At 40.3% G+C, this 14,080-nt stretch overlaps 1 protein-coding gene across 1 annotated transcript in view; it reads right to left on the reverse strand.

Annotated features, from left to right (window-relative positions):
- The window catches only part of KIF13B (kinesin family member 13B), a gene marked incomplete at both ends in the record, with an annotated part of 120,369 nt that overhangs the window by 27,964 nt on the left and 78,325 nt on the right, over positions 1-14,080 (reverse strand). The window contains 9 exons of the mRNA XM_079550566.1: positions 479-571; positions 2,116-2,292; positions 4,094-4,218; positions 5,383-5,438; positions 7,394-7,520; positions 8,442-8,541; positions 10,194-10,223; positions 11,727-11,873; positions 12,734-12,866. Coding sequence (XP_079406692.1) covers positions 479-571; positions 2,116-2,292; positions 4,094-4,218; positions 5,383-5,438; positions 7,394-7,520; positions 8,442-8,541; positions 10,194-10,223; positions 11,727-11,873; positions 12,734-12,866 — 988 coding nt within the window. The remainder of the gene's footprint in view (positions 1-478; positions 572-2,115; positions 2,293-4,093; positions 4,219-5,382; positions 5,439-7,393; positions 7,521-8,441; positions 8,542-10,193; positions 10,224-11,726; positions 11,874-12,733; positions 12,867-14,080) is intronic.

Here is a 14,080-nt window from a genome sequence, read left to right on the forward strand (position 1 = left end):
AATGCTTTACAAGTGCTCTGACAGAGCATCTGTCTGGAAGGAAGGGATTAGGATTCAACTATGAACTTACTCAGGAATCAAGGGTTACATTAAGATGTTACTTAAGAATTTAGGGTGTGTGGAGGGTGGTTAATATTTTGTTGGTTTGTATTGTTGGTTTTGTTTGCTTGTTTGCTTTTTTAACATATTATCACATTCCCTACATGAGGTATTTCAGCTACGTATGTTTATTCCCCTTTCCTTTAAAATGTTTCTTCAAGGACTTAAGCAAATGGATGCTCACTCAACAAAATACACAGTGACACTGACAAGACACACGTTGTTGATAAGTCTAAACATGTAAATAAGTTTGCTTAATCTTTTATAAGAATCATACTTTATGCTTCCAGCAGCAAGAAAAAGCATGCTTAAAATAAAGGGACATTGCAGGAAATTAGAGAATCCCAGCCAATTTCAGATAATTTGCATTCTTATTCACCTCTGGAATATTTGAGACTATCTCAAAAGTGACACCACAGCCAGGAATGGAACTTCGGTGAGACATTCTTCGGAGGAAGCTCTGTGCAAAGCCCTGTGGGGAGACAGAAAGGGAATATTTCTTGCTACAGAAAAAAATGTTTTAACGTACTCAAGTGAAGTAAGTAGAGTTGACAAAGAAAGAAGCCCAAACCCAAAAGACTAGCCAGCAAATACTTAAGATTCAAAGATTTTGACTTGGAGACAAATCATTTGCTCTTCTGCATTTAAGACACAGAAAAAGAATTACCTTCCTTCACTGCAAGGTGACTGTTAAACCAGCACGCAATACATTTGCTAGTTCTGGATATTTTTTTGTGGAGCCCTAGGTGACTTGTCTTGAATATTGACAAGTACAGGCATTAAATTCTTGACCAAAGAGATCGTTATGAAGGATGATTTAAGGGGGCATGGTCATTGTTTATGCTGACTTGGCGCCTCGCAGGGTTAAGAACTGGACTGTTGAATTAATGCAGAGATGAGTCATTCAAAGATGCTGCTGAGACAAACGCCCGCGAAAGGTTATCGATGAGGATTTTTTAGAAAGCTAGCAAGAAAGTTAGCCAGAAAGCTAGCAAGAAAGATTCGGTATTGGATAACGGTAAGGAAAAATAATCGACAGAATCTGCAGAAAACAGAATTGATGAAGACTTAGCACAGTTATAACTATTGGCAGGCTCAACCTACTGAGCAAATTCCTCCCGTTGTGTATTATTTAAAAATCCCTGATCCCTTTCTGAGAAATAGCTGCTGCCTGAGAGCTGTAGTTTTTATATTTTTTAACAGTAAAAGCAGTTCACAGTGGCCTACAGGGTTCCTGGGAGGGACCACACCTCTCCTGCTCTTGCTCCAAATTTTAATACAGAAGTGCAAATAGAATAACAATTCAGGCTCCTTGCTTTGTCATCATCATTGCTAAGGGAAGCTGGATTCTGAGGCAATGCTGAACAAAATCTTCTTCCTCACCATGGTAGGAATAAGATAAGTCAGAACGTGTTGCCACAAATGGAATAACAAACTTCTGCTTTCCACTTAGGAAGCATCCTACTCTCAATTACACAGCATCAGAAATACAACACAACTGGAAAACATGTTAGACTGAGAGTGATTAGCTGAGACATTACACAAAGGGATCTCTGTTCCAGCTACTGCTTGCTTACCTCTAAATATGTGAATGACTACACAGAAATAGCACTAATGTGTGAATATACTACAGGAGTAGGGAAACACCCAAGTTTCTTTGGATGCAGTTTTTTGTAAAGTAGGAACTCCAAGCTCAGGACAAGTGAGCTTTTTCTACTTTGCTCAATGAATGGGGATAAAGCAGTCACTCAGTAGCTAACAAAGGCTCCCATATACTAAGTTGCCATTAAGCCTTAAAAAAAAAGCTGTATCATCATCCACAATGTAAAAAATGCAATGAAAACCACATGGCAGCCTAGATCCTCCCGCAAGCTGCTAATATGATGCTTCCATTCTGGTATAAACGAAAGAGAACAGTCACAGCAGAGTCCTACTGCACAAACCACAGCCTTCCCTTCCTGAGGCAGTGACAAGCTCAGGGCAGAGTGAACACATGAAGGACTACAGAAGACAAACCTGTCTGCCATAAACATTGACGCAGATGCGTTTGCGCAACACCAACTGCATTTCTGCAGGATGGCTGAGCTGCACAGTGGCTCTCACAATAAGGTAAACTCTTTCATCTGCTGCTGTTCCTTTACTGAGCTGGATGCAGTCGTGGACTGTGGAGTCCCAGGAGGCTTCTACTTTCACCTGCAAAGGAAAAAAAAAATGTATCCTCTAATAAGCATAATTAGGTGTATAATTAACTGTAATTAATTAAGCATAATTAAGAAAAATACATAATACATAAATTTTGAGAGTCAGCTTCTCCATTTCAGTCCCTGTGAAGAAAAATCCCTGCACTTTAGAAGAGGCCATTTAAGAAATTGAGATTAGTTTACCAAATGAAGATGCTGGGATTGAAAATGCCAACTTGCTCAAACTGGAACATTTCCTCTCAATAAAAAGACCACTGAATACCCAAGATCACTGCAAATAAATTTTAAAATATGCAAAACTGCAGGGCCATTTGGCCTAATTCATTAAGATAAACTAGACAGCAACTGAGATTGCAGTGAAAATCTTCCATCTCACTACACAACCTCTCCACTCAGTATTTGAGATCTCATATATTCTGAATGCAGAGTTGAAACATTTTGTTGAAACACTTCTATCAATACAGCAAATGCTGGAATTTCTCTTCTTGACTGTTAAAATATAGATCATTAGAATCATAGATTGGAAAAGACCACAAAGGACAAGTCCAACCACCAACTCATCACCATTATGCCCACTAAACCACATCCCTCAACGATTACTTAATAATTTCATAATTATTGTTACTGCAGTTTTAAATGCTTTTTTTGTTGAAATCACAAGAAAAATATTTTGGCATTTATCCTTACAGGCTTTTAAAACAAAGGAGAACAACAGCAGACAACAAAGCCAATCAAAATCAACAGGAATAATAAACATAAAAGAACGTAGAACACTAAGCTAAAAAACCATACCCAATTATTCTAAACCTTGTAGCAGAAATTATCCACCAAGAGTTGTGAAGATGTAAAACAATGAGCTATGTGGTAAAATGAGAACATAATGCACGTAACAATGCACAGCTAAACATGTTAACCATAACCTTAGTTAAGATTGCTTGCTTTTTCAGCTGAAGGCTTTCATAATTTAATTGGCTGAGACTCAGATGAAGGAAGATTCTTGAATTTTATTTTTCAAACCGTGGTTCAGCTCCTAGCGAATGTCCCTTGCAAACAACAACTGCCTCTACAAAAAGGACCTCCCTGAAGGAAGGCTGAGGGAACTGGGCTTGTTTAGCTTGGAGAAGAGAAGGCTCCAAGAGACCTCATTGTGGCCTTCCAGTACTTGAAGGGAGCATAGAAACAGGAGGGGGAATGGCTGTTTGTGAGGGTGGATGGTGATAGGACAAGGGGAATGGTTTTAAACTGAGACAGGGGAGGTTTAGGTTGGATATGAGGAGGAAGTTTTTCCCCCAGAGGGTGGTGAGGCACTGGCACAGGTTGCCCAAGGAGGCTGTGGATGCCCCATCCCTGCAGGCATTCAAGGCCAGGCTGGATGTGGCTCTGGGCAGCCTGGGCTGCTGGTTGGTGACCTGCACACAGCAGGGGTTGGAACTGGATGAGCATTGTGGTCCTTTGCAACCCAGGCCATTCTGTGGTATGATATGATACAATATGACTTCTGTGGTATCTTAAAAGATGGGTGTGAAAAGGCAATGTCACATCCGTTTTTAAGAAGGGTAGAGAGGACTATCCAATTAACCACCAAGCTGTTAGCTTCATGCCTGTGCTGGTGTAGGTCATGGAGGAGATCCTGGAAACCATGCTAAGGCAGTAGAAGAGATGGAGGTGATTTGAGACAACCAGCATGGACTTCTCAAGGGCAAGTCCTGCCTGACCAACTTAGTGGCCTTACACGTATAAAGCAAACATCTAAAAGGCTTCTGAGTTAAATGTGCTAATTCATCTCTACTTACCTCACTATCATGATGTTTTACAATCTGCAGTTCAAAAAATTCCTCCTCTTCTTCAGCAACAAGAGTCGCATCCCACCCACCTGCTTCTGGGTCATCAAGGTTATCTTGGGAGCTGAAGTCATCAGCTAGAATCAGTGGTGAATGCAGAAGGGAGAGAAGATAAAATCATTTTCCTTTTTAAAAACACCCAAGTTATTAATTTACATTTCATTTCTACATAGAAACTGTTCACAAAAATGTGGGAACGCAAAGTGAGCCTTATAAAGTACTCTCTTGTGCAGGAAAATCCTCTGGTTGTAAATATCCCTTCGCTTCCTTTTTATTCCTTAAATATCCTCCATTCTATTTTGAGCACTGCTTCACAATTATACCAAGTACATTGCTTGGGTTTATTAGCTAGGTGATTTTTTTTTTTTTTTTCTTTTTTGAAATAAAGAAGAGCAGCTGGTTGAAGAAGTATGGTACATTCAGACCATGATTAAATCTTTAGCATGGTTTTCAGGAACACGCTCAACCCGCTTAAGTCCCCCACCATTAATGAATTATTAACTCGCTCCTCTCTGAAGCCCTTCAATATTTCAATGGGCTTTTTGAGGTAAATAAGCCTTAATGCAAACAGCACCACAGCAAAACCCTCATCTTCACAGGCAGAATGCCACTTCTCACCTCTTACCTGATGCTTTTAACCCAAGCACAAACCCTCTTCTAAACATCACGAGAAGGATTTGTTCAACCAATCAAGCACTGCTGGCTCCCTGGTCCATTTGGGGTTCTCCGTTTCTCATCTGTGATTTACCCATCTTTCCTAACACTATCTAATCAAGTACACCACATTGGATCTTGTATTTGAATTGTCACGGTGTTTATTTTTGTTATGCAGACATTACTAATGGTGACTTCATATTTTCTTCCAACTGATAAAGACATAATACAGCACCAGCATAAAAACCTTGCAAGGCCTAGGGAGGAGCATTCCATCCAGAGATTACTTTTTTCATGACATCATCTACTGCTGTTCATCCTATGGGGTATGCTCATTTTACTATTTCCTTTTTACTGACCCAAACATCTGCAGAGTAGCAGGGTTGTCAGAATGCACAGTCCCCTCCATACATAACGCTGTGTGGTTTGAAACATTCAGCAATGTGTTTCAGTGAAAAACGTGTCATTTCAAATCGATCTACCTGATGTTCCGGGCATTTCATCATTTTCTTAGCTTTAAATTCTACCACATCACTGGCTGTACAAAGTTTGTTTCAAAGTTCTCTGTCCTTTTAAGAGCCACTTACCATTCAAGTCAAGGAAAATAACAGGAATGTGAGTTTCCATACCAGGCACGGGAGTCCTAAAATGTAAGACAGTGACAACGGCGGCATTTAAATTACAGCAGATTTACCCAGCACACGTACTTTATGATAAAAGCTCACAGAATATTACATTCAGTACAACTGCAATTCCAAGTCAGACCAATGATAACCTTGCCAAACAGCTTTATTTTAATTTACTGTTGCAGAGTCTCAACTAAATTGCTACTTCTTTTATACCAGCTCTCTTACTATTATTATATTCTTTGACCTCTGCTTTCAGAAATGTCTTCTCCCTCTAAAATACTAATAGCAAAATTAAGTTTACTTACTCTGACATACACATTTATGAAATGCAAACCCCTCTGCATTATTGATGTCAGTGAAGACAGCAGAGTTGGTCAGAAAATCCAGCACCAAACTTCTCAAGCTTCCATTGATGATGCCACAGTGCACAACTGTTTCTCTGTCTTATAAAACACATCTGTCTCAGAGCCCAAGCAGCCACACAAGGCATGCTTTTCACAGCGTGTATTCAGGGATAGCAGGACAAGGGGAAAGGGGTTTAAGTTGAGGGAGGGAAGATTTAGGTTGGATATCAGAGGGAAGCACTTTACTACGAGAGTGGTGAGGTGCTGGAACAGCTGCCCAGAGAGGCTGTGGATGCCCCGTCCATCCCTGGAGGTGTTCAAGGCCAGGTTGGATGGGGCCCTGGGCAGCCTGGGCTGCTATGAAATGGGGAGGTTGGTGGCCCTGCCTGTGGTGGGGGGGTTGGAGATTCGTGATCCTTGAAGTCCCTTCCAACCCTGGCCATTCTGTGATTCTGTGATTGAGGGATAACACAGGTTGTGCTCTGCTTGTTTTAAAAACTGAACGTTCTGTGGCCTTGCACTTTAAAGCTACAACATTAATGATGTGCTAAAATGGAATATGAAGCATCAAAGGCATTTTAAAAGACATCTAGCTACAGTCACAGCTGTAGAAAGGCTGTAGCCATCTCATGACAAACTTAATGATTTTATGGTGAATAAGAGCAGGCTGGATTTTTATATGATGTATAAGGTCACACTAAGAACCACACTGAACACTTCCTTTGGAGAAAATGTGTTCAAAATAGATTCTTCCCCAAGGAAGTTTCCTGCAGCTCCACTGTTTTCAAACCTAGCCCAGTATTTTAATGTCGAAGACAATGGTACTCCAATAAAGCATATGACATCTTTATGTCTCAGAAGTACTAATCTGGCTCTGGGCAGCCTGGTCTGGCGCTTGGCGACCCTGCACACAGCAGGGGGGTTGAAACTAGCTGATCTTTGAGGTCCTTTTCAACTCAGGCCATTCTATGATTCTATGATTCTAATTTTAACAAATCTCCATTTAAAACCCCATGACAGTCAATTCCATCAATAAATATCGTCAGAGTTTAGCTCAGAAAAACACTGCAGAAAGTTGAAAGCAACCAATGCTGAGGCTTGAAGCAAAGCAGCCTTGCTTCCTTATCTGCAGTTGTTACTCACAGCTGCTACAGTATGGCAAGCTCAGTGTAGTGTAATTTACTATTTTTAATGTTTAGAAAATTACATGGAACACTTGCTGACTAAACAAACTTTGCACTTCAACCAGGAGCGCAACAAAATGCTCCTGTAGATGTAGTTTTATTATGACAGAGCAGCCTTTTAAGTGAATGAACTAGGTAATTAACATATTAGCTAATTTTTTAAAATGGTAAGTGCAGTGGTAATAAATATTGATTCCGTTTCTTCAGAAGGTCATAATTACTCTCTGATCAATAGTGGTTTCGTTTACTAAATAGCATTTCTGGATTTCAGATACACAGCTTAATAAAATAATATAAGCAAGAGTCCTAATTTTAACAACTTTCCTCATGCAGTGCAGAGTCCAGATTAAGGAAAGCAACAAAATGGCAACGATTCAAGGCAGGAAGAAGCCATGCATCATTTTTATGTTAATTCTTTCATGTGGCAATGCGTGTTCATACCACTCTGCTGGAGCTCCAGGGATCCCACTGCCTGCAGAAGGCACCATTACAGCATTCCTTTCTTCAGTGAGCGTTAGCCTCATCTCTAGAAGCTGTGCCTCCCGATCAGCATCATCCTCTGTTTTATCTGGGGAAGCAATGTCAGTAAGGACAACAGAGAGCATTTCTGACTCAGTGCCACTGCCGAGTGTTGATGCTATACCATCTTAATAAAATCAGACCCACTCTGCTCAGAAGTTCAGCACACAAAGAAGCACGCAGCATCGAAAACAACTGAATTTTGTATAAGCTTCTCCAACTTTTGTTTCACTGAAAGTGAAGTAGTGGTAGACTCAGAGATTCAACACTTCACTCCTTCTTTTCTAGATTTGGGGTGGCCAGCAGGGACAGGGAAGTGACTGCCCTTCTCTACTCTGCCCTTGTAGGCCCTATCTGGAGTACTGCACCCAGGTGTGGGTACCCCAGCACAAGAAAGACAGGGAGCTGTTGGAGAGGGTCCAGAGGAGAGTCACAAAGATGATCAGGGGACTGGAGCACCTCCCATAAAAAGACAGGCTGAGGGAGCTGGGCTTGTTCAGCCTGGAGAAAAGAAGGCTGCAGGGTGACCTCATGGCAGCCTGCAGTACCTAAAGGGAGCCTACAAACAGGAGGGGAATCGACTCTTTGAAAGGGCTGGTAACAGCAGGACAAGGGGAAATGGTTTTAAGTTGAAGGACAGGAGATTTAGGTTGCATATCAAGGGGAAGTTCTTTACTATGAGAGTGGTGAGGTGCTGGAACAGCTGCCCAGAGAGGCTGTGGATGCCCCGTCCATCCCTGGAGGCGTTCAAGGCCAGGTTGGATGGGGCCCTGGGCAGCCTGGGCTGGTATGAAATGTGGAGGTTGGTGGCCCTGCGTGTGGTGGGAGGGTTGGAGCTTCGTGATCCTTGAGGTCCCTTCCAACCGAAGCCATTCTACAATTCCATGGTTCTATGATTTTACAGTACATTAACAGTGCCTGTGCGTATCTCAGCCTCTCACTGTTGTTATCTCAAGTGTGTTTTGCTTACCAGGCTTCCCAACAAGTTTCTGCAATTGCTGATCAAGGTATTCCTGACGCTTTGTTAAGGCACACAGCCACTTCCGACGAAGCCTCTCCAAATCCCTATCCTGTACAGAGGAAAGAAATCATACTAATTATTGACTCAGAAAAGCCAATATTTCCTATTTGTGGCTTAAATGTTTCCTCAACCCTATTGCTCACTTGTACACAAGAAGCAGATAAGAAAGAGAGCAAACCTCCACTGAATCACTTCACTCTTCTCTGCTCTCTACTTTTTTAGAGGACAGCTTAAAGAGCAATGCAGAACAGCTGAGGCTGGAAGGGAGGCTGCCTAGTCCAGCCCTGCTCTGTGCTCAGAGCAGGTTCAGTGTGCAGCAGCCTGCTTGGGATTGGGTCCAATTGGGATCCAAGCATCTCCAAGAATGGAATCTCCAGAACATCTCTGGGTAACCTGTTACAGTGTTTGACTACCACTATGGTAAAAAAGCTTTCTTAGCATTTTAGCTTGCCAGCTTAAGGCACTGCTTTTTCTCCAGCTGTTATTTTGTGCTACCCAGTGCTCAGCTGAACACATTTCACTTTATCCACCTTCTTTGCTCAAACCTCATCTAAAACTTGGCAGCCATGATTTTGTAGCAGAGCTGGAAACTCCAGCTCATGCTCATGGCTCACTACTCATGCTCAGTATTTAGCAGCCTTACATTAGGAACCCATTCCTAACCCATACCCATATCATGCCATTATCCCTAGATATGGCATTTGCACCTGAGCCTTTTAAAATATTTTTGAGTGCTCAGGTCGTTCAAAAAATATCTATGTATCTGCAAGAACACCCAGTTCGTTTGTCTCTGATACAGAAATCTCAGAAATGATGTATGACACTCTACATGCAGTATACTGGGTGCCACACAGATGAGCTATCCACTCTGGGATGCCTTTAGGAAAGGTTCTTTTAAGGCAGTAACAGTTCACTTTCATTCCAAAACAAGCTACAACAAATAGTTTGTCAAGAAAAATGAGTGGATGTAAGATTATAAACTATTTATTACTCACCTGCAGACCCCTGTAAGTATGCAGGAATCTGTCAGGGAGCATTAAGCCTAAATATCTCTTTGCTCACATTACACTAAGTTGAGATCTACAATGATGATGAAGTGTTTTTGCTTAAGTTATTCAGAAAAAGGTGAAACAAACATCACAGATGTTGTACTTCATCAGTTCTCCTGTAAGGCTCATGTTACAGTGACATTACATACATTTAAGAAAAAATCAAACCATTACCATGCAAATTTCAGTACTTATTTCACTACCATCTTAGGGTTCTAGGAACAGAACCCCTCTTGCACGTCCAGGGCTTGATTACTCAGTAGTTTATTCCAGGTCTCACACATACATCCGTAATGTGAAGCAGTATGAAGTATTTTGATTGCCTTTTCAACACCACTCTGCTTACTTTTGTCTACATTAAGAACATTTCAACCTATCCATAATTTGTCAAAATATAGACACCTTCCTTTATTGAAAACAGAAAATGAAAAGCAACTGGACCACGCTTTTGAAATACAGATCAAGATATCTTATTCTTTTGTTTCTATCTCTCTAATCCACTGTATGGCTTTGTAGCATAACAACCTATGCAAGTCTCAGTCTTTGCTATCTTCAGAGGAAAAGCTTTTGATGCAGAAAAGATAAAATGCTGATCTTCCTTTAATATGTTTTAATCTGAAAATACCCAAGATTGTAATATGAGAAATTTTACCTGGTAACTGTCCATTTCATCATCTTCTTCCTAAGTCAAAACATGCAAAACCACATCAATAATGCTTTTTGACAGCAGGAAACACATTTAATGCAAAGGGTACTGCTACTTTAAGCAATATCAGCAATCATCTGTACAAGTCTGAGTTTAGCAGTGACCATAGAATGAAAAAGTGACATCCCAAAGATGCACTGCTATCAGCAGCTCGTGTCTCAACACAAAAAAATAAATGTACATTTCACAGGAACACAGCTAAAAATTGTTCATACATGGAAGAAAGAGGAATACTTCAGTAGCCCTAAGAAAGATGTAAGAGTTAAAGCAGAACAACTTGAAACCTATTGATCCTGGATAGCAAAGAAAAACCTGCTTGTTTTTTTTTTTTTTACCTGCAAGACTTAAGTATGAATTTTACAACATCTGACGTAAAGGATTCAAGGCAACTTTGCTGTAGCATATAGAGGAAAAAAAATGTAAGCGTTTAAGCCAATTGCTGAGGAGGTGGAATAAGTGTCTGCCACACCAACAGCCACAAGGTAGACTTCACATGTTTTGATTGCCATTATTTTCTGGTGGGAGACAGTACCTTTTGTTCTTGACGTGCATCACAAGCAGACCTGTTTGCACTGAGAGCAGGCACAACTGCCACTGCTGCACAGGGAAAGGAACAGCAGCAACGTCTCCAATCCTAAGTGATTACTTATCTATAATAACAAGTCACTGGAGCCTACTTTTGTATCTTAGTAATGAAAGCAAAAATCTAGCTAAGCTAAAATTAAAAAGCCATATAGAAGAGGCATTTTCTAACACCAAACTCTTTAGAAAATCTTTCACATTCCACAGATACTGATTTACTTGAGATACAGAAATGCTAATGAGAGGACTAAAAATCCAGATGTTCAAGTCAGAAAGCTATTGTCAGCAGCAGAACTAATATAACATGGCTTTCAATAGCTCTTTCCCATGTGGGTTACCAGCATCAGAGGCAGTTCAGGCTCTTCTTGAAGGGGAGCTGAAGTCCTTCCTCCTGAAAGAACTATTCCGTGCTTTGCCAGTTCTGTCTGATATGGCATACTGTCATACCTAATATGTGAAGTAAAATCTACTGGACAAACTCCAAAAGAATTTTAGAAGGTTTGTCTTTTTCTTTCCTGTCCTGAATAATGTGCTATTCACTACGGTGTTTGCTATCCTTAAAAGCAGCACAATCCAGAACACAGCCAGAAGGTCACATTCCAAATAACATTTTTGTCACAGAAAATGATTTTTGTTTAAGACTTTCTGAAAGACGTGCACTTAGACCATCCTGCCTAATTCCCAATATCACCTATCAAAAGCATTCTGACAGTTCTTGCTGTTGCTTTACACACATATAAATACACCTAGTAGGTTAAATAACAGCCTCCCTATCCCTGCTGCAAATCAACTAAGACTTGAAAGCAATGCACAGCTGTAATAAACTTGGGGCATAACCTTAAGCTTTTACATGCCTTGAAAATATGAGTAGCTTATAAGACATATTCAGACTCTTACCTGATAAATTTCAGGCACTTTTTGTGACTTAACGTGTTTTATTTGAACACAACCAATTCCAACAGATAGTATTGACTCCTCCATCAGTGGCAAGGTCCCAGATTCCTGCACAGACCTCACTTCAACCTGAATTCTTCGAGATTGCCCCTGTCCAAGAGAATAATAATGTGAAATGCTTGTTAACAACAACAGAGCATAAAATGTTCAAAGAGAGACCTCTACCGGCAGTCATTTGCAAGCAGCATTTTATATTATGCTCTTCTGAGTACTGTAATCTCAGTGACCTGCTGTACAGCAGATACCCTTTCTGTTGCAAGCATTTATGTTTGCAGTATTCAGGTATTCATAGGGAAAAAAAATCAGCATTCAGCAACTCAGTTTACTTGTCTGGAAAATCCTTCAGAACATGCAGCTATTGGATTTTTAATACTTCTGAAGGCAGAAAGTTGGATCTCTTACCCATTAGATTGTTAGAAAACAGCCTCATTTGGTGAGCTATTGAAGTTTAAGTGACCTTTTCCTGACTCTGGTCTCCTTGACTTCAAAATTCTTGCCTACCTGCTGATGCTATCAATACTTTTCCTCAATAAAATCCATAGGAAAAATCAAATCAGTTGGGGAGCTCAGAGGTACAGATTGTATGTAACTTTCACTAATTCCTGGTGTTACTTTGGCAATAGCTTGTCACCTAAAAATGTTAAGTGTTTAGCAGAGCACTAGCAATGTAATGCACGTACAACTCAAAAGAAAGTGAATAGTTGGCTGAAAGCATCAATTAAGGGGGAAGTCTGGACTTCAAAAAATCGCAGATAAGCCTCTGATCAGCTTTCAGTAAGAACTTGCACTAAGTTTCACCAAACACAAAAGGACTCCACGGACACAAGATCATACTCAATGCCTAGGCTTGAGAGCAACTTGGACACCATCCCTCTGTCCACACAAAACAGAGCCCTCTCAGCTTCCCACAGTCTCTATTCACTGCTGGAATCCTGCACGTGCCACCTTACCTGTCTGAGCTGAAAGATGCCTCCAGTGCAAACATCCTTGGCAGGAGTCACCTCAACTGGGCAGTATTCCCCATTCTCATTCAGCTCTAGAATTTGAACCCAGAGCTCTACTTTTCGGGTTACTTCACTCCACCTGCAAAATACATCAAATGCTGTTTCTTTCTTTCTTTCTTTCTTTCTTTCTTTCTTTCTTTCTTTTTCTGCCAAAAGAAAAAGAGAAGGAAAGAAAAAGAGAGAAGGAAGAAAAAAAAAAACAACTATTGGCCCTAACCACAGACTGAAGAAGAGAAAGAACACTCCCATAGATGCTGTTTGTTACCACACAGGATTATTAGCTGTGCTAATAAATTTAAAAAATAATACATTTTACTGACAGCCCTTTTAGTCAACCATCAGAAATAAGCCTTTTCTTCACTACACTATGAAAACCAATTCTACTAGATGCTAATATTTAAGCTCTAGTCTCAACTACCAGATCTACAGAGATTCAGTGTTGCTGACAGCTATCAAGTCCATAGAGAAGACAGCCAAACGAAAATGACATTGTCTCACAAGCTTTCCGGACTGAAGGCATCTTCCTGAACTACATCATACCACTGCTTTCTGTCAAACTCTTCCAAGAGCTTAAATACTTACTGTCAGTTTTTAGTAACTCAAAACCAAGAAGGAAGGAGGTTCTGGCTACTGAATGTAACTGCTTTGTAACACACAGCTTCTCTTTGCCACATTTTCCTGATTTCTCTTTTAAATTTTCCTATATTTCCCCTAATATTCAACATGTTCACCAAATTCTTAGGCTGGAAATAAATAAAAAGAGAAATAACTGCCACTAAATTAAGTTCCAGAGCTGTATTCCAGTAGGAGGAGCAAAACAACTTACATTTAGGAAAATGCTACCGAGCTGAGTTTGGGGATGAGAATTGGTTGCCAATAAAGAAACACACAACCCTTCAGTTTGAAATACTGTTTTATTGCAATATTTACCCTAACTGAAGTAATTAGTTATACAGCTCTTTCAATGGAAGCATTACAGTGGTAACATTTCATGTCCAAGAACAAACAGGAGTCTGACCCTGAATAAATACATCACTGTACAGTCAGAACAATCATCTTGCTGTTCTAGACTTGATAGCTCTTTCTGGCTCAGATCCTCATAACAATATAACAAAAATTAATCAGCTTACTATTTTCTGCTCCTTTCTAAAAGACTGTTAATGCACATGGCTTTTTTTAAATAAAAGGGGCTTCCAAGTCCTTCGAGTTTGACCACTTTTAATTTCAAACAGAGATGAGCATTTCTCCTGTTTCAATTTTTAAAACCTACTGACACATCACATGATGTTCTCC

Source organism: Tetrao urogallus (assembly GCF_951394365.1).
Source record: "Tetrao urogallus genome assembly, chromosome: 2".
Lineage (NCBI taxonomy): Eukaryota > Metazoa > Chordata > Aves > Galliformes > Phasianidae > Tetrao > Tetrao urogallus.